Genomic DNA, 23,919 nt, shown 5'->3' with positions numbered 1-23,919 from the left:
AAGTATCATTCATAATACCCATTCATCAATAATACTTACATACACATAATAGCTATGTCATGATCAAGGAAACTTCTTTCTATATCATATAATAAAAATCTAATTATAATTATTATGTAATGACAATAATTTCTGCTTTTTTAGTTAAATAATAAAGTATACTGATATTACTGAAATTAATAATAAAGTGTACTGATATTACTTCACAGGACAGTAGTTTATGGTGTGTCAGTCTTAAATTAATTTTTTTAAAGTCACAATTATTAGATTTACAAATGAGTTAAATAATACATTGTTATAAACCATTAGTATTATTAGATAATAATAAGCTACTGTCAAACATCATTTTAAAGTAAATTTATAGCAGAAACTGATCAGAAATTTTCAACGTACATCATACATTATACTTTAAAAAATTAAAGATTATTCGAAGCATAGTTACTCATGTACTGCTTTATAAATAAATGGCAACAATAATAAATTCATAGTGATACAACACTGAATATAGTACTAGATTGGCACTGTAATCTTAAGAAGTTTCGTCGATCAAGATTATATATAATACCTGGATTAATAAAATAATTAACCCCACCGGGCAGCAAGTGTGTATAATGATTTGAGCAGTTCTACTGCCCTACTATCAGACTCAGAGGGGAAAACATCACCTAATTGTCGTGAACTTCCTCTGTTACCCGTAGCAGAATCGGTTCCACGATATGATTTAGAATTATGGCTTATTTGAGTTGATGTTGTCGGTTCTGATGTCGTCGTTGTAGATGTCGTTGAACTCATTCTTCCAGAACCATTGAATGTTTTTGTACCCCTCATTCCTTTCCTCATAAGTTCATCACGCCTATTTTCAATAATTGTTGATTGTTCATTAGAGCTAATGTGTTCCTTTTCTCCTGGATTTTTAAGTAATGCTTGAATCAATTGCGTTCTTGATTCTTCTATACTTTTATTTTCTCTTCCATTTTTATCAGCTACTAATAATAAAACTAGACGTCTAAGTGTCATATTAGATTCTGCTTCATGCATTACTTCCATTAGTGCATTTGCTGTTGTTTCATTTAAATTACCGAACATTTCTCTAGCTCTTTTTTCAAAATTTTCAGGACTATTAATAAATGTTGAAACATCAGGCATTAATGTCGAACCAACTGAAATTTGATCTCTTAATACTGTTATATTTGGTTGTGTAGGATTAGGAAATGTAACAAAATCATAAACAGAAGGTGATGGTTGACTAGGAGTTGGAGAAACATAATTAGAATTATCGGATTTATTAACATCATGATCCCATTGCCAATTTATTCTTTGATGTCCACGAGGTGGAATAGCATCAGGTTGGGTAGCTAATGGCTGATTTGTAAAGGGATGATAAGTTGTTGGAATAATTGTAACTGGAGAGGGTCGTACTTTTGAACTTGGAGTTGGTGATCTTATATCAACTTGTGGAGTTGATACATAATTTCTGTTAATTGTGTCGATCACTGGTGATACTGTCCATGTGACATCATTTGCTGTACTTGATGGTGTGCTATAACGAACTGACTTTGTCCTTTCAATCGTTACACCATTTCCTAAATTTACCGCTTGATACTCAGACTGTGAAGATGGTTGTTCACTACTCTGATGAAGAGAAGTGTTAATGGAATTATTTGGTTTAATGGGAGATTTCTCACCTTGGGAATATTTCACAGTAGAACTTGGATAATTTGATCTTAAATCACTGCTACCATTATGCTGCGTTTTGACATTAATATTACCTTTATTATGGTGATTATTTCTACTTCTGTCTCTATTATTGTTATTATTATTAAAGAAACGTACATAATTTCCTCTAGAAACCAATGACTGACTACCTGAGGTAATCAGAACTTTTTCTTGATCTCGAGCATCATGATTTAAGCTATTTATAATAGGAGACTGTACAGTGCTAAGTGGAAGGCTATCAGATACAGTGGAGAAATAACTACTACCAAGCAAGTTATTAACATCATGAGGAGGTACAACATTCAAATGTTCTGGGATTGACTGTATATCTATGGTAGTTTGAAATAGTGTAGGATGCGGAGATGTAGTTTCCATTTCTGCTGGCTTACTAGATGTGCCTTTTGTTACAGGCACAAACAATGGTTGACCAGTTAAGTTAGATGGAACACCTGCACCATAAGGAGAATAAGAAGTTGTGCTTTCTACTTTTGAATTGTTATGGAAACCTCCAAATCTTGGTCTGCTATTGTCATTAACTCCACCAGCAGTAGGAAAACCTGGAACAAATGAATCAAAGGATTCTTGGGTATAATAATCAGGAGATTCTATATTTGTATCATTATTCAGACCTATAAAATTGTTAACATCTTCTGCAAATGATACAGGACTTATGGTAGTGTAATAATTTGTCTCTGGTTCCAGAGGCAATGGAGGTGCTGTCAAATGGAGTGAAGGTTCTGGAGAGACACTTGCAGTATTAGCTAAGTTATTAATCTCAGCTATATTAAATGAATTGTCATTGAATTGGGATTCAGTTGCAGCTTCTTGATAAGACACTGTTGTAGCTGATGACTGATAAAGTCGTTTTGGGTCAGACTTAACATCTGAAAAGTCCAAAACTTCTTCTTCATTTTCATCAGGTAAGGTAGTGCCATCTGAATTGGCTGGAGTGGGTTCAGTTGGTCGTACTTCAGACAGAACTCTTCTGAATGATTCAGGATCTTCTAAATAAGCTGATAATGCTCTGCTGAACACTTGAGCAAGTTCCCGCAAATCGGTGGAATCTCTAAGTTGGAGATCTGAAACATCTTCAGTAGTTGTCATCATTGTTACTTTTGTTGTTGGCTGAGCAATTCCTCTACTTTGTTCTTGTTCTAAATCATTGCTAATTACACCATTTTTAATATTCAGTGGTGGTTTTACCTCTTCTTTCTTTGGAGTTCTTTCTTTGCTTTTCGACAGTATGTTGTCTTTAGTAGTTGTTTTATTTAAGTCAGGAAATAGATATGCATAAGAATCTTTAGTAGTTTTAGTTAAAACTGAGGGAAGTTCCTTTCCTAAATCAGCTATTTCTGTAGGTTGAGCTTCATCTAATTCTGATGAGTCATCAGGGCTACCAGAATGAGATCTCAGTAATATTTCATCAGATACTTTAGAGTTCTTAATTGTAACAGGCTCAGGTACTTGTGTGGTTGTTTCTGAATCTGCTGCAAAATACAGAGCAAGTGAATGAAGAGCTTTAGCTCCTGTAGAATCAGGAATATTGATTCCACTTCTAGTTCCATTTTTTAATTCTTCAGCTAAATACTGCAGTGAATTAACAGCCTCTGGACTTATTTCATCTCCTTCAACAATATCTTTTAAACTTTTTGCTTTACCAGAGGTATTATAAACAAAATAATTTTCTGTCACAGTAGGTGGAGCTAAAGTAGTTGTTACAGTATTATCATAAAATATAGTAGATACAGGTGAAAATCCGGAATCTGGTAAATGGAATGAATCATCTTCTAAGTCAAAAAATGGTCTAGCTGTTGTAAAATATATTTCATTTAATGTGGTTGGAAATGCACTACTACCAAACACAGGAGAAACAGTAGTCTGACTTGGAGTAACAGTAATAAAATGTCCACTATTAGATGGGCCAAGACCATTTATTTTAAGCTGTGACGTATCGGATGTTAATGATGTGACAGTTGAAGCTGTTCTGCTTTGTAAATTTCCTAGTGTAGAAGATCCAATTTGGCTATGTGGAGTAACTGATATGCCTTGACTGGATGGAGATATTGAAGCAGGATGTGGATTTTCTGTTGATGTAGCAATAGAGATTGGTTGCTGTGATACTTGGTTTGAAGCTGCTGCATCTTCATGAGATTTATCAAATGGGGTTGTTCGGGTTCGATGTAATTCCACATAAGAAAATGATTTATTTGGTTTCACTTTAACAGTGAAAATATTGCTAGATGTACTACTTCCTGGAGTTTTATGGTTATCACCATGATTGTTGCCATTTCGTTGAGGAAGTCTTCGTAGGTTACTTAAAAATGGACTAATAGTTGTAGTTGAGGTTGTAGTAGAATACCCATTCCTACTTCGGTTCAGTTCCACATATGCCTTACCACTTGGAGTATGTGCTGACCTAGGAGATTCAGTGGTAGAACTGTGTCTATAAAAAAGGTTCTGAATATATTGTTGATTATTTCTGTTGCTAGCAAATGATGCAGTTTCAGCAGGTAACTGATTTTCCCTTTCTTGACTGTATTTGGGATTGAACTGTGGGTAATTCGGCGTGGTGCTTGATGGTTTGGTGATACGATGGTGATGGTTTGGTTGATTGAATTTAGAGTTGAATTGTGGATAATTCTGTGTACTACTTGATGGTCTGATTGTCGTACTTCTGCTATGGGATGGCCGTTGACTCTTTCTATGATGTTCAAAAGAATTACTATTCTTTTTATAATCTTCAAAACTTTGTTCATTAGATGAGGAAGAAGATACTGATCTGAAATTTGAGCGTTCACCACTATGAGGAAGTAAAGCAACACGAGATGGTTCTACATGTCCTGTCTCGCTGGATGAACCTACTTTTTGCATCGCTTTGGCTATAGCTTCTGCCCTCGCTTTGTATATTCGCTGATCTGCCGCTAGCTGTTCAGCACTCTCATCATACAATTCAACAGATTTTCCACAGTCGACTCTAAACCACCAATCACAAATGAGATGTGACTGTCGAAAGATTGTTCCATTTGGGCAAAGAAATGAGATCTTCCTACCGCCATCACAGATATGGAATACCTAGAAACAGACGAGTACAGTATTAGATTCTTTTTTTTTTTGAGAGAAATCACAAAATTAACTTCTCAAGAATTCAGTCTCCAAATAACAAAACAATTATGACTTTTAATTATTAGATTCTTTCGGATCATTTATTAATTCCAACTAGTTTTAGTGTTATGATATTTAAATGGACAAACTGTAAAACTCATCTGGTTTATTAATCCAGCTACACAGCTAAGATGTTATATAATAAGATGTATATATATGTAATATATAGCTAAGTAAAAAGTCTAAATTACTATTAAATCATTTAAAATTCTATTTAAACAGTTTATTTTTTTATACAGCTTATTACATTAGCTTATTACTACAGCTTATTTTCTTTTTTAAATAAGCTGTATATAAGAAATACATGCTCTAAGAGAATTTTTTTTTATATAAGTAAAACCGAAAATTAATCTAAAATACACTAAATAAAATAGTTGTGTTATACTTGACCAGCTGATAGCACTGATTATTTTTAAACAATTCCCAGCAGTGTTGGCTATAATATAAATAATTGACTGCTGTTGATATTAAATCAACATCTACAGATGGAATAGTTACTGTATATTTCATGGCATCTCTTCAACATTACAAGTAAATTATAAATGCAAAATCAATATTCATTATTTATAAGTATCATGCTACAAGATGATTACCAGTGATATATAAAAAAAATCTAACTAATTTGTTGCTTTCTATTGTTTATATCAATAGTTATTTAGAAAATCCTTGTTGTAGTTATAGAATGTTTATAACATGCTATAGCTAAGCAGTTATAGCAAGGTGCTTGCAGAGGGGAGTAGATGTATGGCTATAAGTAGAGGAAAAAGTACTTTGTACAACGGCTCTGCTATATGTAAATTATAAGCTAATAAAATTTATAAATTAAATATGTAATAAAAATCAAATAATATTCTCTCTTATGTGAGTAAATAAGTGTGGAATGTAAGTAATATGACTTAATAAAGTATACATGATTCAAATTTTATTGCTGTAAGCAATTATAAGGACATAAAAATAAGAATTAATTACTAATTTAATTTGTACGACAATGTACCATGGTTTCTTGTCCGTCCTGAAATATGATCATGATCATATCACTACTTAGCTTTTAATTTGTTGTTGATATTGTCATGATAAATTAGTTCCCTTCAAGGCAGCTGATAATCTTCTTGGAGCCCTGCAATGATATTTGAATTTCCTTGTTACTCAATATTTAGAAGAGTTCTTTTACCCCACTGATTTAATTTGACACACGTTTATTACTTTCACATCAGCTTCTTTATGATGATAGTTTTCATCTAATTCAATAACTTTGAAAAACTTTATGCCCAACCTGTTTTTCTAATGCAAGAGTTTTTTTAATATGTTACTTCTACTATTGAAAATAATTTATCCTCTTCTCCAATACACTAAATTTTTTGTTAACTAACAAACATTGTTTTATACATTTTTTTTTTTTTTAGCTCAGCATGTAGTGTCATTATCACTTCTTGAGAACACATCTGGGGTTTGAATAACCACATTTTTTTTCACTTAAAGCAGAATCATAAAACTGAAATTCATAGTCGGTAGATACAATGTACATTTATAAAACCAGATAATCAAATCCTATCAGAACATGTTCTTCATGTTGTTAGTCAGTACTAAAAATACTACAACTTAGTAACAATGTCCTGGTAATTAACTTAAATTTTCCAAATGGAACTATATTCATTCAGTTGTTATTTGATTTTAGTAATCATTTATTCACCTGTTTTCAATAAAGTACTAAAATTACTCATAAGTGTACACTTACAGTTATTAACACATTGCTAATTGCTCAAACCTAGTGGTTTAAGCAGTCAGGTAGTAAACCACTCGGTTTACTAAATTACTTTTAATTTATGTTTCACAAAATATTTACAGACAAGACTATCAAACTATCCACTAAACTGAGCTGAACATACAAATTCCTTTAAAAATAATAAATAATTGGTAATTACATTATAGAAAAAGCTAACAACACAGCTGTAAAACTTTCCCGTCATGCAGCTTTTTTCTGATGCACGGCTTACACACAACTTAATTAAAAATATTTATCATTTTATTTAAATGTAATATTTTTTGTTAATATAATCCAATGATTCTACTTAAAGCATGCGTGAATACTGTATTTCATTCGCATGGGTGTGGCCACTTAAAATACTTTTTTATATTTAAAAAAATTATTCATTAATTCTACCACTCACCTGTGACATCACTACATACCAAATTACTACAGCAGCTGTACATCAGTGCTACACTAGCTCTCCTTGTGGTGGGAGAAGATACTATTGATGGAGTATACCCACTTAGCAATTAGTTTATTTAAAGCATTTTTTGGGTTGGGGTGCAATTTAGTTTATTTTTTAAAAATACTATTATTTTTTAATTGTTAATGAATGTGCCTAAGAAAAATAAGACCTTAATTAGGCGAAATTTTGAGATACTGAGGGTAACCTTGCTCTACACCTCACCCCCTTAACCTTTTAAGCTGAAAATTTAACGGCATCAATGTCCCACATGTAGAAGTAATCTGACCAAGTTTAGTCAAAATCGGTTCAGTAGTTCTAGAGATGTAAGATGATTTAGAGGGCGGCACTGAACATACACACATACATATGAATATCTGGAAAATTTCCATCTGGTTTTTGGGTTCCTTAGTAGTCGAAACGTGATGATCTGATGAAAACTGCATATGCTCAAATTGGACCAATTACAATACTTTCCCTTCTAAAACTGTAGCTCTGCAATAGCGCCAGACGGGAAAGTAAAAATTATTGTAATAGTATTAAAAAAATGTAATTATGAAAATTGAAATTATTATAAAAATTATTGTAATAGTATTTGTAAAGTTATAAAATAGAAAATCAACGAATTTTATAACCTTAATAAAAGTGTGAATGACCTGAATAAATGAGAATTTATACAAAAGATCTATTTTTTTTTTTTTTTTTAAATTAAGATAAAGAAAAGATGTTTCTTTTGACAGTTGATAAAGTTTATGATTTTAATGTAGATATCAATTATTATAGAATAAATGATGCCATGAAATAATTAAAATATTTGACATATGTAAATAATTTTTTTTTAAATTGTGTGTGTTTTAAATAAGTAAAACAAAACAAAAACCATAACAGATCATCCTCAATAATTCAAAAATCTTAAATATACATTTGTAAATTAAATTTAAATTAAAAAAATGTACATTTACTATTTTTTTCAATTTTCCCTTATATTACTATTATAATATATTAATTTACTTAACGCAAAGACAAGTGTTTATTGATAAATCAATAAATTCTTGAGATAATAAATAAAACCAGTTTCATTGCATTAGCTGATCTTGAAGGTCAATAATTTGCATAATACTCAAGCAGTAAATATTTATTTTTTGTACTTCTTTTCTGCATAATCTGTATCATACATCAACTTCCAAAGATCATTAAAGAAAATCAATATTAGAAACAATGTTTTTCATTGTACATCTGTTCAGTTACTTCATCTGTTACAAATATGAATGTAATTATTTTAAAGATGCCATGAAAAACATCATTCAATGAGATAACAAAAAAAGAGGAATTTTATATTATTAGTAAAAAATTTACAATTTAAAAAAAAAAAAATGGTTAACTTCTACGTAGATTTAAATTCTGTGAACAAAATAACTGGCATTTTATAAACTGGCATTTTATAAACAAGATCATGATTTGTGGAAATCAAAGATCAAAATTTGTGAAAATGTGAATCTTGATTGTTTGTATGATCTTGTTTTCTTTTAATACATAAAACAAATCATGAACAAAAATTAAATAAAAAATTTGAAATTTTATTATTTTGAAGTCTACTTCAAAACTGTTTATGCATTGTGAAAATTAATTGAAATCTTTTATAGTTTGATTATTTTGTATAAATAAAGTTTTCATAATACCTCTAAATATAAATTTCTTTTTAAAAATCTCAATATACAACTGCTTTAAAGGTGGAGGGGGGGAGAAATAAATGTAGAGTCCAGCTAATAAATGATATATAAGTATTTTGGTTTAGAACTACAAATCAAATGAATTAATTTTTAAGTGTAAAATTGAAGGAAATCAATAAAAATAAAATATTTTATAAAAAAAAAAAATTAATTGATTTAAATCTAATATATTATAAATATAACATATTTAAATAATAGTTCTGTTATTTAAATCTAAATTTAATTAATAATTTTCTGTTATTGATTGTTGTAACTGAATGTCTATATAAATCTTAATATCTTAATTATAGTCCTCTGTTAAAATGGGATACATTTGACAAATTGGGGATCAATTTTCTCAAAATTTTGCAAACTTAACCCTAACTTTATATTAAGTTCCTCAGTATATGCATTTAAGCTTATCTTAACCACTTAAAAAAAAAAAAATTCCTCAAAGTTTCACCTTCCCCAAAAATCGAAAAATGCTATGTTTTTATTTATTCCATATCTTTAATTAAACATTTTGTAATGTCTTCCTAGACACAGTAGTAGCCCAAGTGACCAACATACTTTGGGGGCAATATTGGGGTGGAACCGATCAAACTTTAAAAATATAAATTTTTTTAATTTTAAAAACTTTTTTGGGTTTATTAAAAATTTTTATAATGTTATTTGTAATATTATTAAAACCTTAAATAATAAACTTTTAATAATAATATTACAATAAAGTTTCATCATAATTCATCCCCCCTTCTTTTTCATGTTTAGCCTTCGGTAATTACCTACCGTTCAGATAATACTTCAGTGGATGAATGAGGATGATATTTATGAGTGTAAATGAAGTTTAGTCTTGGTACATTCTCAGTTTGACCATTCTTGAGATGTGTGGTTAATTGAAAAACCCAACTACCAAAGAACACCAGCGTCCATGATCTAGTATTCAAATCTGTGTAAAAATAACTGACTTTGCTAGGACTTGCTAGGCTGGAACTGTTGACTTCCAAATCAGCTGATTTGGGAAGATGCATTCACCACTAGACCAACCCGGTGGGTTAACTCCCCCACCCAAAAAAAATCTTAGTTACCTTTTTTTGCTTGTATATTTTTTAGTAGAATTTTTTGTTTTCCATTTAACATAGTAAATGCAGAAAAATCAAAAAAAAATCTTGGAAGGTGATTTTGGACATGGGAAAGCAGAAAAAATAAAAATAATACCAATTTTTTGAATTAAAAGTTCTGTTTTTTGATTTATTTAAACATATAATGTTTATTTTATAATAAAACTTCATCATAGATTACCCATACTCCAAAAAATAAATCTTAGGTATATTTTTTCACGCGTAATTATTTTTGTACCACATAAAAATAAATAACTAATACCAGGAGAGTATTTCAACTTTGTTGTTGGATTATTGTTATTAAAATGCTACTTAAAAAAAATGGATTAGTTACTTCAATAATAAAACTGATGTAAGACAACAAAAATATAACATATTTTAAAATTATTTCAGTAATTTATGTCTAATTGAAGTAATTGTTTTTTTATTGGTGTAGAATGTTGCAATGAATCTGATGAACAAACAATTGAAATTTATTTTATCTTTTAAAATGGAAAGATATACATAAAAACCTGTAGGCAAGTTTATAGATAAAAAATTTAATTGACCAAATTTAACCAAAATTAAAGAAGAGGTATCAATTTTATCTTATTCAGCCAATTAACAATAGAAATGAATTGGCTATCTTTAAACTAGTAATTTTTTCCTATTCATTAAGACATTATAAAAATCGTTTGAGATCATTTTTATAAGGAAACAGATAATGTATAATTAAAATGGATTTATTTCTTAAAACATTCATTTAATTTTATGTAAATTAAAATGATTCGATGATACCAAATGATGAAATCGATCACCCTTTTAAACCGACTTATCCAATAAACTTTATTAGTTACAACAGATAAGTTGCCATACAATCTTTTGGAAATGTAGAGTGATATGTAATTAATTAGATTTGTAGAAAGAATGTAGTTAAGACTGTGTGGTTTTTTTTTTTTGCTTGATGAATTAACTCCATAATTTTGAAAAGCTTGTACATGAAAATATAGAAATGGAATTTTGTAGCATTTGAAAAATGTCATGCCTGAATGGGATCTGAACCCAGGACCCTGGGATGAAAGGCCAATATGCTACCACTTTGCCACAGAGATAGGAAAATTATTTATGAAAATATGTTTTTTACTCAATCATTTTAGAACGAAAAAAAATTTCAGAAAATCAGTTGTCAATGAGATCAATAAATCTAAAGGTTTAATTTTCCATTTTACTGATAATAACCAGTATAAAAATAAGTTTCATTATTATTTTTTATAGAAACTACTAGAATGCAATATAAAAATAACATATTTCATAAAATTTTCCTGCAGCTAAACATTTTTGTTAAAATAAGTAATTCAACAAAACAAGATGTTGGCATTGATAACTGCTTATTTGGGTAGACCATCCCTTTTTTTTCTTTTTCTGTAGGATATGCATGAGTGTAAATGAACTGTAGTCTTGTACAGTCTCAGGTCGACCATTCCTAAGATGTGTGGTTAATTGAAACCCAACCGCCAAAGAGCACCAGTATTCACGATCTAGTATTCAAATCCGTATAAAAGTAACTGCCTTTACCAGGATTGGATAGACCATCCCAATTTATGAGAGATGTCTAATGTAAATAATATGGAAAATATGGAGTGACAAAATGCAAGATTTGATCAAGATCCAGATTGATAATCCAATGCAATGCAATTCTAAGAGTACTGATCTTATCAATGCAGAATTAAATAACAGATCAGGGTTACTTTTGTGTGATTTTAAAAAATAAGAGAAAAATACATATACTTCAGATGTATTTATTCATCGTGATAATTGAACAGTTGGAATAAATGTGTTATTACATTAAAGAAAGTTAAAATTTGACAAATAAAACAATTTTTTTTCTAAACTTAATTTAAAAACAAAACTTAACTAAACTTTTAGTTTATTTATGATTTTGATTAAAATTACGTGAAAAATATTAACTGGAATTGATTTAAATCTCAGAAAAAACTGAAAGTAGTCAATATGTTTCAAAAACATTGACTATATTGCAATCGTGTGGTAATAAACTCCAGTATACATAATGAAATAACAAATATGAATAATAAAATAACAAAATTTATTAATTAATATTTTTATATAGTTATCTTTTAAAGCATTACTTTTAAATACCATGTTATAAAAGCCATTATTCAATTAATTTAATCATTAAAATTTTATAGTAAAATTACGGTTTTTGTTACTACTACGGCTACGGCTATGGTTTTTGTTACTACTACGCAAATACTATTTTATTACAATACCAGTGATTGGAATGGACATGAATTGTGTGACTAAATAAAAAAATTAATCTGTCAGAAACTTGTGATTTTCTCACCTAATTACAAATACAATGGTATTACTGTTTGAAAAAGTACTTTTGAAATCAACCTTAAAGTAATTGCTTGGAACAATAAATACGTAGTAGCACTGACTAAATAATGAAAAATATAATATAAAGAAAATTATTATTCTTGCAAGAATTTATAATAAATTATAAATGAATATTCTATAGTTAATGTAGTAAGAATAATAGTATCAAACTAAAAGAATTAAGTCAATGAGTGTAATATGAAATACTGTTTTTGTTTACATCATTTTATTTATTATTACAGAAAACAAAAGCATGGAAGTAACCTTGAACGTTTTACAAGTCGTACTTTCAACTTCTCATATGTAATTTTATTTATCACAAATGTATGATTAGATTAATCTACATTCGTTGTCTTATACTATACTTCATATTTCTTTGTAAAATGCACCTTCTTTTACCTATATAAAAAGAAGGCTGTCTTATTCTTTTTTGAACTTGCTAATCTCTGGACTTACATTGCTTACTCAGTGAAGGAAAATGGTTATAAATATTATATAAAGTGTAATTTATAATAGATGAAAGATGTGCCAATTATAACACCTTGATATTGTAAAATAATCTAAGAAAAAGCTTAGAGAAATAATTTTTACTTTCCTGGTGAATATAGCTGGTGAATAGAATAGCTATATTACAGGAGAAAGTATGGTGTTCATGTCAAAAGTGGCGTATTGTGTTTTATTTTGCAAATACAAGTGAACATATGTTTACATGTTTAAAGGTATCTAAAGGTTTAATTTTCCTATTTACATATGTTTCCTATTTTCATAGGTACATACATATGTTAATGCACATTTTTTTAGCCTTATATCTCATGATTGACCAAATCAATTATTTTCCAAATTTGGCCCAAGTATTTCTATGTACAGTCATCAATTTTTTAAAATTTTGTTAAAGGGATGGGAGGGATATTGCAAAAAAAATTAAAAATATTTAAAAAAAATATTTTTAATTTTCTTTCAGAGGGATTTTAGAGAAAACTTTATTAAAGAAAATTGGTTAAATAAAAATGTAAGAGTATAAATAATAAAAAAAAAAACTATTTTCAAAAAATCAACCCCCACCTCTTAAAATTGAAATATATGTTTTTGTTTCTTTTTCTCTATCTCCCTTTGGTTTAAATATATATCAAAACTAATATAAGATTATTGAACAATTTTTGTTTTTTCTCACAATTCATTCACTTCAAATCATCATCTTCAGAGGGATTTTTAAAGAAATTTTCTAAATGTCTGGCAAAATATAAAAAATAATTGTTATTGGATTTCTTTGGAATGTTTTAAAATCAATAATCAAGTCTTTAAATCTTACATTATTTTTTTTTATTAACAATTTTAGGTTTTTAAACATTATATCAGATTAAGTGTTTATTTGTTCATTAATTATATCCTGTCCTTTTAATTTTTAGAATGAATATTTCCATGTTTTCTAAAATCTAAAAATGTTTAAATAATAAATAATTAAAAAATGTTAAATTATTAAAATAAAGAACTAGGAGGATCAATTTCAAGAAAGTGTATAACTGTTAGAGTGGGAGTGACAAACAGAAGAGGACATGACAGTATTGATTGGGGGGGGGGGAGGAGCTTAACATAGCTATTTATTTGGCGATTCCAACTCGGGAAGTCTCATTGCTAAAAGTAGTTTTGAGAATGAGGGCATTCTGAAATGTGTCAACTACAAATGTTGCAGTGATAATGCTAGGAAGGGGAGAAAATATAACACTCAAATTAATTATAATAATCGTAACAGAAATAAAAAATATTGTGAAAATAATTACAGACTGTTGAATGCTTTTGTAATTTAGATTTAGGAGTTTGATCATAAAGTGTATTACATTTTTAACTAATAATAATAATTAAATTAAATTTAATAATAATTCAATTATTTATAATAATTTATCACTATAATTTTAGGTTATTTTTTTTTAGAATATGTATAAGTTTGTAAAACTAGGATGTCAATATAGATCCAATATTTCAATCAGTTCAAAATATTACACTAAATAAATCTTTCATCTAAAAAAATCAAAATGATATTATTGTTTAGATTACAACTTAGTAATTATTTTGTATCAGAATAATCAAAAATAATTATTTTTGATTATCAGTTGTAATTATTTTTAACAATTGATTTCTTTGATTTTTTAAAGTAACTATCTGAACCAGGATATTTAGGGAAGCATATTTGAATAGTTTATAACTTATTTATTTTATAGAACCTGCATATCTAAAACTCAGTTCAAAAGAAAATTCAAGAAAAATCCGGGGTGAGCGACCGTGCCGGCTGGAACTCCAGTTATTGGAATGTCATCTTTAAGGCTGCTAATACTACTAGCGCCACTATTGGTTATATATATAAAACTACTCTCACTTATTGTTAATTGTAAACTGTCCATACTAAAGAACAGTACAGTTTCGTTCTTTGCACTTGTGTTTATTTTCTAGAATACTTTATTCGATCGAAAAAAGGGTTGATGTAGACGAAGTTTATGAGCGTTCTGAATCCATTTAAGAAACGCGTCAGATATTCTCGGAAAACTATCCGAATGCCAATATCCCAGCAAAAAGGTAGTATATATATTATTCGGTTAAAAAGTTTCGTACAATAGGTTCGGTTTCAATCGTAAAACGAAATAGGCAACCTTCCGTTAGGATTCGAGGTCATATTCAATATTCAAAGAACTTATACCGGTCCAAAATAAATCACCATCACCGGTTTAAAGTAAATTATCACAAAAAATCGGTGTAACTTATACATCTTACCGTAAAATTCTTCGAGATTTAAGAGAACGGCCAACCGAAACATCTTAATTATTGCGAATGTGTTCTCAAAAAAATTGTAGAAGGATAGATGCTGTATTTCATGCCAGATAAACTCGGTTTCATTTATGCGGGCATGTTAATTCGCACACCAGATATTGGATCACTGAAAATCCGTACTGAATGTTGAGCGTCCACTTCACGATGAGAAAATTGGCATATCATCTGCTGCTTTTTATAATCGCATAGTGCGGCCAATACTTTTTGATAGAAATATCAATACACAAGTTATCGTGCAATTTTCAAAGAATTCTACTCTCATTTAACAGATAGTGAAAAAGACGGAAGAATGTATTATATATTAAAGGATTCACTAGCACGCGTTCGTAAGGCTATTACAGAAGAACGAACTGTCAACAGAAGGCGGTGGTCTCAGACTGGTCTAGTTGAAATTTTCCTTTGGGGCTTTTTAATAAAATCCCCACATTATTGACGAACTGAAGGCGAACAGCTAACAAGATTTGATGGCATTGATAAAAACGTTTTGCGTCAAGTGACTCTGTGGCTCTCAATATGTGTGACTCACTCGACCATAAAAGTGCATCAGTCCACAGAGCGCTTACTTCGAACAGCTTTTTTTTAGAATACGATATATATGCAAATTTTTGCTAATGAAGATAGAATATAATAAATATTTTATTCATAGAATGTTACTTGTCGCACCTGTAGCGGTTTTTTAAGTTACTCACCGGATAAAAATCACCATCATTTTAAAGAACTGACGTTAATTTTTATTATTACGTAATTTTTTTTAATTTCAGTAACATATTCTGATTAAGAAATTTCAATAATAGATAACTAATCAAACAATTATTTACAAAACACAATTTGTTTATTATTAATCTTAAAGAAATTAAATAATATGAGGATACACGCGGGAAAACACAGACAAATTTTATCTCAGACGTAATCAACCAAGATTTTAAGGGCATTTAGAACGTATAAATTATTAAGGCTAAAATTAAGGGTTTTTTATAATTGAAATATCTTTTCATTTATTTATTTTATGAAATTTGAAAATAATTTTTTCAGTTTTTTTTAATGTATAGAAGAATGTGATTCCTCACCCTCTATCCTTATTACAGCTGTGATCTAAACAATAAAACTTGAATAACAAATAACAGAAAAATATATAATTATAGATATTAAAAAGAGAGAAAAAGAATATCGCATCAAAAGTATTACAAAATAATAAAAATTTTATTGAGATATTATGAAAAGATACCACAAATATGCGTTTATTTTTGTTTTGTTAATTCTTAATATAAAAAAAATATTTATACAAAAATATCATCATCATTATTCACGCAGATATTATTTATTCATTCATCGTTAAGTAGGTGAATGGAATAACAATATAACTGAGCAGAAGGTCGAGATCAAGATGGTACTGGTAAAATAAAAAAGAAATATATTTATTATGCATCAAGAAAACATCACCGATATTAAAAAAATATTACGTAGATTACATAAAAACTTAGCGTACAATGTAACTAACTTAGTTTAGTATCGTGTCGACATTATTACAATATTAGATGGGAAATAAATAAGAAAGAAAGTTGAGTAAATCAACTATTATCGGCATACATACCACAAAGTTATGTACGATTATAAATAATCATAGAATATACAATGCAATGATGCATGTTATCTTTTATCATGTTTATATCGTAATGTCAGATAATATTAAATTAAATTGCGATTATTATAATACGTAATATAAGGTCTATGTAAGAGAAGAGAATGTAAACGTCTGTCATCAGAATTAAACGTTAAATATTAGAATAAAAGTCACAGGTTGAGTATTTTTATATCGAAATTTTTTCCACATTTTTGCCAGTTTATTACAAATTATCAAATCTAATTTAAGAGTAAAATTAAACGAAATTTTATATTCTTTATAATTTCTACAAAGAATTGCTTTATAACTTTAATCTTGTTATTACGAATAATCTAAACTACCGTTTTTTTACTTTATACCGTACATTACTTTATACTTATAAAATATTGAATTTAATAGAAGATACACACGAAAAACCACTGAAAAAGAGCTTTTCTTTTTAATTTTTAACTGCAGGAACTTATTTTGAGAATACATTCAACGATATAACTGATTTTATTTTTTTTTAATGAAACGAGCTCCTAGGTGAAAAGTTATTTTTGTGGAGAACGTTTTGGTCAAATGATAATAAAAACGTTCAGCAAATGCAAGTAATAAATTTTTAAAGAGAAATTAACAAAATTGTTTTGAAAATAAGACAAAAATATAAACACAAAAATAATTTTTTATATTTAAGATTTTTCTACGAATTTTTAATTCATCTCATTAAAAAAATCCTAGCCGACACAACATCTAGAGTGAAATTCACGGCAGAAATCCGTAAATCCTTCGAGATAAAAATGGACTTCGGCAGGATTGTCACCTCTCCTTTTCAACAGCATTCTTGATAGGATCATCAGGGAATGGATAAACGAAGAAGTCTAACCTGAAACTCCTCAACCGAATTCATCTGGGATAAAAAAAGCAGAATATCAACATAAACTGTTGCTCTTTTACATTAGATATCGTTCTACAGTCTGAAAACATAGAAACCGCAGCCCGAAAACTCGAAATCTTTCAAAGAATCGCAGCCAAATCTGGCCTCCGAGTTTCCTTATAAAAAAAAACACAATTCATTACAAGCATTAAAGATTCTCCCAAAAGTATTATTGAATCAACAATAATAAAATCTCTAGTCAGCAAATTCAAGTATCTCGGGGAAACTATCACGTCTAATATCTCTAAACAAATGAACGATCACGCAAACTAGAATTTGCATTCAGATTGGCCCGAAATATCAATATCTGAAAAAAGTTTACGAAAAATGTATTTTACATATTTATTATTTTTATTTTAAAGATGTTTGTTATTACTTACAAAACATTATAGTGGTTTAAGATTATTGAACATTTTTTGTTGCTTTTAAAACGTCATTAATTTTAAATCATCATCTTCAGAGACAATTAAAATGATGAGAAAAGGGAAAACCAATGGATGTGATGAAATACCAATTGAACTGTTCAAAGCAATAGGAGAGACAGGAGAATTGTAGTTACTAGATCTAAGCAATGGAATACTTGAAGAAGGAAAGTGGCTGAAGGACTTCTGGAATACAATAATGGTACTAATAGATAATGAAAAGATATAAAGAACTGTGAAGAACCTAAAATGATTAGCCTAATTACACATGCAGATAAGGCACAATTAAGAGTTCTAAATAAGAGGATTTACAATAAACTGGATGGCATTAATGAGGAAGACAAATATAGATTTAGAAGAGGTGTTAGAACAAGGGACATTATAGGCCTGCTAAGAGTAATAGGTGAGAAATACATTGAAAGGAAGCGGAAAGTGTATGTTGCATTTGTCGACCTAGAAAAGGTGTTTGACAGAGTTAAATGGGATAAATTATTGCTAATTTTGGAAAAGAATAGAGTTGAGTGGGAAGAGAAGCTCCTGACCAGAGAATAAAAGTGAGGGTAGGAGACGAAATGACAGGAAGAATAGGGATTGCAAGAGATGTAAGGCAGGGAAGCTACATCACCAACCCTGATGCTGTCTGAATGGGAAAAGAGGAATAAAGATGGGACAAGAATAAAAAAATGTAAACATTTTGCTGATGACATGGCAGTACAGACAGAGAGCCAAAGTAAATTAAATGAAATCCTTGATGACATAAATGAAGCTTGCAAAAGTGAGGATATGAGGCTCAACAAAAAGAAGACAAAATGTATGGTATCAGGTGGAAAAGAGAAGAGGATTGAGATTAAGATAGGAAATGAAGTTTTAGAGCAGGTGAAGAAATTTCAGTACTTAGGGAGCTTTATAACCGATGAGCTGACTTGCAAAGCAGAAATTACGAATACCAAGAAGTAAGCAGGCATTTAATAAGAAGGGAAGACTACTGTGTGGAAAGTTAAACTTAGAGTTAAGGAAGAGACTAATGAAATGTTTTATTTAGAGTATGATGCTCTGTGGAGCTGAAACGTAGACGATAAGAGAGGCAGACAGAAAACGAATTGAAGCTTTTGAGATTCGGGCGTGGTGCAGAATGATAAATTTCAGATGGTAAGACCATGCAACAAATGAAGTATTAAGGAGAGTCGGCGATAACAGGAAAAGTGGATGCGATAGATGATTTTGTGATTGGAAGGAAAGGAAGAGATTTCAAATGATGGATGGGATCATGGAAAAGGGAAAATACGCGGAAACAAAGAGGTTAGCAGAGGATAGAATAAGCTGGAGAGCAGCGCCGGCCTCCGTGGTGCGAGTGGTAATGTCTCGGCCTTTCATACCGAGGTCCCGGGTTTGAATCCCGGTCAGGCATGGTATTTTCACACGCTACAAAAATTGCCATTCATCTCATCCTCTGAAGAAATACCTAACGGTTGTTCCGGAGGTTAAAAAAAAAGGTGGAGAGCAGTAGCCGTGACAGGACCTGCCCTAACGGCAGAACATTATGAGTGAATGAAATTTTCAGAGGGATTTTTGAAAGAAATTTTCTATATATTTGATAAACTACAAAAAAAATCTGTGATCGAATTTCTTAAGAATATTGTAAAATCAATAATTAAATAATCCTTTTTTCATTCTATTAACAACTTTTTGTTTTCATTTACTACTTCACTATCGAATTAAAATTTTTTTAAAGAATTTCCAAATATTCAACACAAAAACAAAACATGTTTCATTCATTCATATACTGACATAAATTCTGATTCATAAGACCTTGGAGCAAAAAACTGTAGGGAAATTTTTAGTTCCTCACCATACGAAATTAAAAGGAAATTTCAAAATTCTTTAGATCTTCCCAAGAAGTATAATCCTACAGAATGTTTTTGGCAAGTACAAGGAAACCCGGGGCGTTCATTAATAAAACTACTTGAAAATTAATTTTAAAATAGTTTTTACCGGATCTAAGCAAAAGAATGAAAAGCATTTAATGGCTTCAGCTAGACCCTTCGGTCCCAAAAATCCTACGCTCATGAAGCGAGTGTATAAGATCGTGTGTATGAGAGAGTGAAATCAAGGATAACATATTAGACAATTTTCAAAGAATTTGGCTTTTTGACACGTAAAAAATGACATATGCCATCCGCTCTTTAGTTTATATCAAATCGCCATACCTTAAAATAATTTGCCTGATTAAAACAAGTTATTTGATACATGTTTCATATAAATCAGTGCAACCATTCATAAGTATAGGAACATTAACATTCACAAAAACACACCATTCTCTTTTTGGAATAGTCAGATAAAAAAATGTTTCATCCCTCCGTAAAAACCTTTGAATAAACCGATAAAATCTATTGACCAAAGATTATCTAACAGCTTATGTGTATCTGTACTATATAATCAAAGAAATTTCAGCCTTATTATGAATTATTTATTACATCACAAAACATTATTGCGGTCGACCTAGTTATTTTGTTTGTATTGGAGCATCAAAGCAGAACTGTTATCAGTTCTACTTCATAAATACGGTAACTGCCAATCAAAAACTCTTAATTTATAGTAGCCTACAAGTCAACAATAGCCTACTTCATTGAAATAATAATAATTAATATCTTGAATTTTCATTCTGTGATCGTAATTCAGAACAGAATAAAAGAAAGATAGAAAGATTACTCGGTATTGCAAAATAAAACAGAATATGAATTAATATAAAAGAAATAGTAAACAAATTCTATAATCTGAATTCCAGTAATAAATGATAAGTGAATTCTTAAAATACGTTTTACCTAAATAACAGAAAAGAAGTTAATATTGATTTAAAAAAAAATTCTTGCAGAGTTCTGCGCAAGAACTGCGGAGTCACCCTTATTTCGTAGTCAGAGACGTACTAATTTTCATAGTACAACGTATTACATATATACGTCCGACTAAACAGTAAACCCTACACACAGGCATCAAATTTCAACTCATTCACATTGTGACTCACTGCATAAACGCGTATGAAGAATACACACTTACATAGACAACATAACCTCAAATTTGTTCGACCTTAAATTAAGCATAACTTAAGAACGACTCAACCAATCATCATCAAATTTTCACATGCGTAACCTCAGATACAATATTATAGCATATCCAAATTTCAATAAAATTGATCAAGTAGTTTTGTAAATTTTCCAGCCACAATTTATACACGCGTATATATATATATATATATATATATATTTTATTGTCTTAACGTATAATTGTCATAGAAATATTTTCTCCCACACCTTATGCTGCATGAATATATCAGCATCATCAGGGAATGTAAATTATCCGCATCTTGTTTCGGTTAGTTTATATACAAAAAACACAAACATCACATTGCAGTATTACATATTAAAGTATACATTAACGGAAACACCCGGACTGTGTGGTGCTTCATTGTGGAATCCGGTCCGTGGGAGGGGGGGGGGGGAAATTATACATTTACAAGAAGAACGCAAAATTTGTCGGTTTAAGTATGCCTGAACTGATTAAAATTCTACTAATCTTTTTCTTTTATTGCCAATGCAGAAAAAAATTTTAATAGATTCTAAATTTATTGTTCATTTATGAGTTTGAACCGAGTGATTTTTTTTGTTTTTATATATTCCCCACGAACTCATAGCCTGTATTACAAGCTTTTATTATCTAAATTATTCTTATCAATTACATTATATTCTTATTTTTTTGGCTGACTCAAACTTATAGCAGTTTTATTGGTTTGCTTGGCATTTCTCCTTGATCTTTAAGTTCCAGAGCGGCCCGGTCTCTGCCCCCACCCCCCAAGAGCAGGGCAGTCAAACGGTGTTCATTTGACTGGACCTCCCCGCAGACGCATAGCTTATCAGCTGCTAGGCGGAACCGAAACAGATATTGGTTCAAATTAACATGGTTGGTGAGCACCTGGGCACCCGTTGCCCTTAACAACGAACTCGAAGCAAACCATCCCTTCAGATCCCGTATAAACTTGTACAGGGATCTTCCCTTAGTCGTGGTGTCCCATTCCAGCAGTTTAATGTTATATATTGTCTTATGTTATATGTTGTATATGTCATATATCCAGAAGTTATAGCAGTTATATGTTGTATATGTCATATATCCAGAAGTTATAGCAGTTATTTGTTTGTACCTATTTTTAACATTTTTTGATTGGCCAATGTATATACTATGACAACACTCCGTGGTGGAGCGGCAGGGAATCGGCCTTTCATCCGGAGATCTCGGGTTCGAATTTCAGTCAGGCATGGCATTCTTCACTATAAAATTCCGTTTCCATGTCCTACGAAAAAGCTTCAAGCTAACGTGACGATATAAAAAATAAATAAATTTGCAAGTCATTTTGTATATAGAACAGTTGTACTTACGTCTCTACAGATTTATTTTTATTAATAAATTTAAAATAGTAATAAAGTTTTATTATTATTCTCATATGAGTATCCGGAAATCAACAGATAACCCGTGCAGCTTTCTGGATTCGGGGCGCGTAGGTAGCAGCGTCCTTTGTTGCGTGAGGTGTAGTCTTGTACAGACTCAGGCCGACGATGCCTGAGACTTGTAGTTATGAAAGAATACCGATATTCATAAGCTAGTATTAAAATCCGAATAAAAGTATTAGGTTATCACTTCCTGAATACTAAAATTGACAACTGGTTTCGATATTTATTTAAAATGTCCGGTCTGATCATGTTTTTATTGCGTAAAAAAACTATATCGGCAGTTTTTATATAATCTGGTTATTCGACCTATTGGTATTAATATTTACATATAAAACGTGTTAAAATAACATAAGAGCACGCATAATAATCAGAGAGAGAGAGAGCGCGCGTGCGCGCACACACACACGCACACACAGTGAGATAAAGGTTTTTTTACCCTCTCCTTATACGCATATAATACTATTTTAACGTTATTCAAGATAGGAGATAATATAGAGATTTATTAATACATACATTCACAAATTACCGATTTCATGGAATGACTAAATTTATTTCTTGTGAAACAAGATCAAACCATATTGTTTCGTATTGAAACGTCTTAATAAAACACTAAGCTTGTAAACATAGTTAAATATTTATTATTTCTATGTATAACCCCGTCTAAAATATAATTATTACATCTTGGGACATGTAAAGTGATATCCTGAAAAGTTTTCAGGATACCAAAATAGGCTATTACATCGTTTAATTCCAACATACAATGTTGGAATTAAACAATGTTGATGTAAACATGATTCACATCTGAAGCGATATTAAACGAACGCTACAAAAAAAAAATTATTTGTTTTTAAAATATACATTCACTTGTATTAAACTAGACAATGGAACTATTTTCGTACCACCCAGCAATGTATATCGGTATATAAGAAAGAATTTTTAATATTAAATTTATATTTTTAATGAATTAATTAATAATGGTTCTGAAATGCCTTATGATCAATTTATTTAAAATTAAATGAGAATATTTTCTTTAAAGAAACTTATTATTTTATATATATATTTAATATCGCATCAACCATATGGTCATTAGCGACATCTAGTGGGTACATGTATATGTTATTGTGGAAGTCCGATATCTGGCAAATGTCGATATTCTACGGTGAATGTCGACACATACCAAATACGTCGGTGAAAGACCGAAATATTTACTTATTCGGACCTACGCCAGTATATGCCGACAAACACGATAAGCTTCTCTGATGGGGGTCGAAACGATAACTAGAAATTAAAAAAAAAACCATCCAATACCAATCTCTACGGTAAATAGATTACGAGAAATCCTCTTAAAAA

The 23,919-nt window shown here is 29.9% G+C and overlaps 1 protein-coding gene across 1 annotated transcript in view; it reads right to left on the bottom strand.

Annotated features, from left to right (window-relative positions):
* Nucleotides 1-549: 549 nt before the first annotated feature.
* Nucleotides 550-23,919, bottom strand: part of LOC142328318 (uncharacterized) — a 212,250-nt gene continuing 188,880 nt past the window's right edge. Inside the window, exons 5-6 of the mRNA XM_075372024.1 lie at nt 4,381-4,788; nt 550-4,251 (exon numbers count right to left, since the gene is read on the bottom strand). Of these exons, the coding sequence (XP_075228139.1) occupies nt 583-4,251; nt 4,381-4,788 (4,077 nt within the window). The 3' untranslated portion in view covers nt 550-582. The remainder of the gene's footprint in view (nt 4,252-4,380; nt 4,789-23,919) is intronic.

Source organism: Lycorma delicatula, chromosome 7 (assembly GCF_047948215.1).
Source record: "Lycorma delicatula isolate Av1 chromosome 7, ASM4794821v1, whole genome shotgun sequence".
NCBI classification, from domain to species: domain Eukaryota; kingdom Metazoa; phylum Arthropoda; class Insecta; order Hemiptera; family Fulgoridae; genus Lycorma; species Lycorma delicatula.
This window is presented reverse-complemented; position numbering and strand designations above follow the sequence as displayed.